Source organism: Rhagoletis zephyria, unplaced genomic scaffold, assembly GCF_001687245.7.
Source record: "Rhagoletis zephyria isolate East Lansing unplaced genomic scaffold, Rhagoletis_zephyria_1.1 Rzeph_scaffold_01688, whole genome shotgun sequence".
Lineage (NCBI taxonomy): Eukaryota > Metazoa > Arthropoda > Insecta > Diptera > Tephritidae > Rhagoletis > Rhagoletis zephyria.
This window is the reverse complement of record NW_016158772.1, coordinates 4327-7789: the sequence shown is the minus strand read 5'-3', so window position 1 is coordinate 7789 and position 3463 is coordinate 4327. Positions and strand designations below refer to the sequence as shown.

Sequence of the window (3463 nt, the reverse complement as noted above, 5' to 3'; positions counted from 1 at the left end):
GATTTAGTTAACAGGTATGACATTGTTTGAAGCAACTACAGCGACTCCAACAAGTGTTCACATGTTGATTTTTTTTTTAAATATTCAAAACTTTTTTTTTTTAAATTTAGTTCATTATTTAATTTAAACCATATGCTATGCACATAAATCAAAGTTCTAAACTTTTCACAGAATTTTGAAAAATTCTCATTAAAATTTTGAAATTTTGAATTGGAATTTCTGGAAAATTTTTGCGTAAGCGGTTTTATAGCCCTTAAAATTTAATAATGCAAGTTTAAACAGGCTAGAACTTGGCGTTGATTTTCAATAATTTTTATTTTTGCTGACTGGATTTTGGCACTGTCTTTTCATATAAACATGAAGATCGTATAGAATACAATGCGTAAATCCGTTCACAGAAACATTTCAGAAAATCAACATCAGGTTATATAAATTGCCGGAGGAAAAAAAATATTAAAAATCCACGCGAATTTTTAGCTGTTTCTAACATGCACTTTTTTATTATAAAATTTTAAGGGATTTAAATCTGCATGCCCAAATGCTAAAAAGTTCGCAAATAAATAACAAAAAAAAATTACACGGTCAATAATTTGGGTTTAATTTTTAAACCGTGCTGGGACTACTACCTTTTTTAAACTTTTATAGTCTACTTTTTAAACCAGTCAATAGTTTTCAGCAATTTTTAATATATTGTGGTTTAAATTTTAGTCCAAAAAGTTCGTGGTTTAAAAATCAAACCAAAATGTTTTAATTCTAGTTTCTAAGTTTCATATATAGAAAATTTGGTTTAAAATCTAAAATCTGGTGTTGATTCAAATTCTACATATGAAAGCACATTTACATGCGTGGCTGTAGCTGAGAGTGCAAATATGCTTGATACAATTGGTTGCTACTAAGGCTATCCGGGTTCAATCCCCATCAGACGGAGCATGAAATTTAATATTAATTTTATATTCTTAATTATGAAAATGTTTGTGCCCTCTTTTTTTTAAATTTAGAACGTTTGTATTTGAAACTGAATTTAGTTTGGTCATATATGTAGTCCAAAAAGTTTAAAATTAAAACCGAAATTTATAACCGTGTAGATGTGAACACTTGTTTGAGTTTCTGTAAATATATAACACACATCTGTATGTATGTACTAGAGGTTTACACCGCCGAGCGACGCCGTTATTTGTCATTCCTCACGCGCCGCCGCCGTCGTTCGGCGCCTAAGGAACTTTGTGCAAAAGGAAAGTATAAATAACATTTTTTTTTTTAATAAAATTAAATTTTCAATAATTTTATTGAGCTCCAGGCCGTTTTTGATTGTGTTGGCTTAACAAAATGAAAAAGTGGAAAAAGAGCAACAATAATTTACAAGGCGAACTTAGCACAGTGCGTGGGCAACTGGCTGATTCAGTGGGATCGTCGGTTCGAATCCTACTGAAAGAAGCCTGATGAGGAAATGTGGTGATTTCCGAAATAGCTATCACTTCTACCATTTTTTAAGAAAAATATAAATTATTGTTGCTTGTCCACAATAGTTTTTCATTCAAAAACGGCCTGGAGCTCAATAAAATTGTTGAATATAATTGTTATAAGGCCATAAAATAACAAAAAAAAAATACATTTTGTAAACAGTTTTTTTCACCTAATTTGGGCCACGAAACAGGGATATGAACTTCATTATGTCAACAAAAAAACTAACTCAGGCAAAATAGGAAACATGTTTTATGGTCGAAAGCCTTTATTACAGTTAATGTAGTAATCGGCGATTTTTTGCGTAGTGGTTTATTTTTTTCAATACCATAATAACCAAAAATAAAATTTTAACACATCAAAAACTTTAAACGCTAATATCTTAGAAAGCAGTTTTAACAGAAGGGCCCTTATTGGATTGGCGATTATTGGAGATAAAACAAACACAAGCTAATTTTCTTGTGTTTTTCTTTATTTAATAAATATTTTAATATTTTTCAAACAGACTTTTATTAAAAAGCAAAACCTTGGTTGGCTAATTTTTACAAGCGTAAGTTATTTTATTCTGGGTCCCACAGACGTATCCAAGTACTAGGTGGTTGTGTGACAATGACGTTTTCTACACAGGGTTAAAGTTTCCAGGTGTATGATTTGCCAGGTATATGATTTTCTGCTAACGTGGAGAATCGTAAATTGGGTCAGATGCGCGTAGTCTATAAGTTTGGCAAAATAATCAAATAACCACAAAAAATTACGTTTATCTAACTCCATTATATTAGTAAATAATTCTACATTATAAGTGAGAGCCTAAAATTCATACATGCATACGTTATAACCCGAAAACGGTTGCAAAATATTAAATTTAAAAAATATATATTTTTTTATTTCTCTCGTAGACAATTCTACTGAAGGAGTCAAGGCTAGTGGCTGATATTCTTACTGGACTTTGGATGATAGTTTAAACGTATATCACGGAGTTCTAAAATGACACTCAACCGCATAAATATATTAAATATGTAAATACGCTAACTCACATTATCTTCCTCTTTACAGTTACAGGTCTCAAGAAAATGATTAATTTAGAAGATTTACCCCGTTTGGAGTCTTTATCGCCGGTTAAAGATATCGAGGCGTATCAAATGACCATACTGGAGAATAAGAAGCCCGATAAGGTCTTAACAACCCTAAAATCCTCAAGTTCAGCCATTATTAAAGCAGGATCAGATAGTAGAAGTGAAACCATGTGGACGGGCAGCGGTTGTCGCTATATTAATCAGGTAAGTACAAACGTGCTTTGTTGCTATTTGCTTATNAAAGAAAATGATTAATATAGAAGATTTACCCCGTTTGGAGTCTTTATCGCCGGTTAAAGATATCGAGGCGTATGATATGACCATACTGGAGAATAAGAAGCCCGATAAGGTCTTAACAACCCTGAAATGCTCAAGTTCAGCCATTATTAAAGCAGGATCAGATAGTAGAAGTGAAACCATGTGGACGGGCAGCGGTTGCCGCTATATTAATCAGGTAAGTACAAACGTGCTTTGTTGCTATTTGCTTATCACCGCATGTGAATAATTTAATAAGTTAGTCAAGTTGTTTGCAAAAAATTTAATGGCTGTGTTATGACGGGCAAAAACCAATTTATTTATATATAAAAATCATTAAAGAAACTTGATAAATTTTAGTTCTAATAATAGGAAAAAANTCACCGCATGTGAATAATTTAATAAGTTAGTCAAGTTGTTTGCAAAAAATTTAATGGCTGTCTTATGACGGGCAAAAACAAATTTATTTATATATAAAATCATTAAAGAAACTTGATAAATTTTAGTTCTAATAATAGGAAAAAATTTAGCAGCAGACATGTATTTGCTTCATTGTTGCTATTAAAATGAATAGTTTAAGTAAATATCTATTTAATATATGTAAGAACATACATACTTTAAGAAAATCTTGGGTATTTGATAGAAGTTCTACCCAATAATACTGCGACACCTAA

General features: G+C 31.2%; 1 protein-coding gene across 1 annotated transcript; it reads left to right on the top strand.

Annotated features, from left to right (window-relative positions):
• Positions 1 to 2781: 2781 nt before the first annotated feature.
• On the top strand, positions 2782 to 2988 carry LOC108364839 (uncharacterized; the record flags this gene model as incomplete). The annotated part of the gene is made up of 1 exon (XM_017618688.1): positions 2782 to 2988. A coding segment is annotated over exon 1 (207 nt), but the record flags the coding sequence as incomplete, so codon positions are not given.
• Between the last annotated feature and the right edge of the window lie 475 nt (positions 2989 to 3463).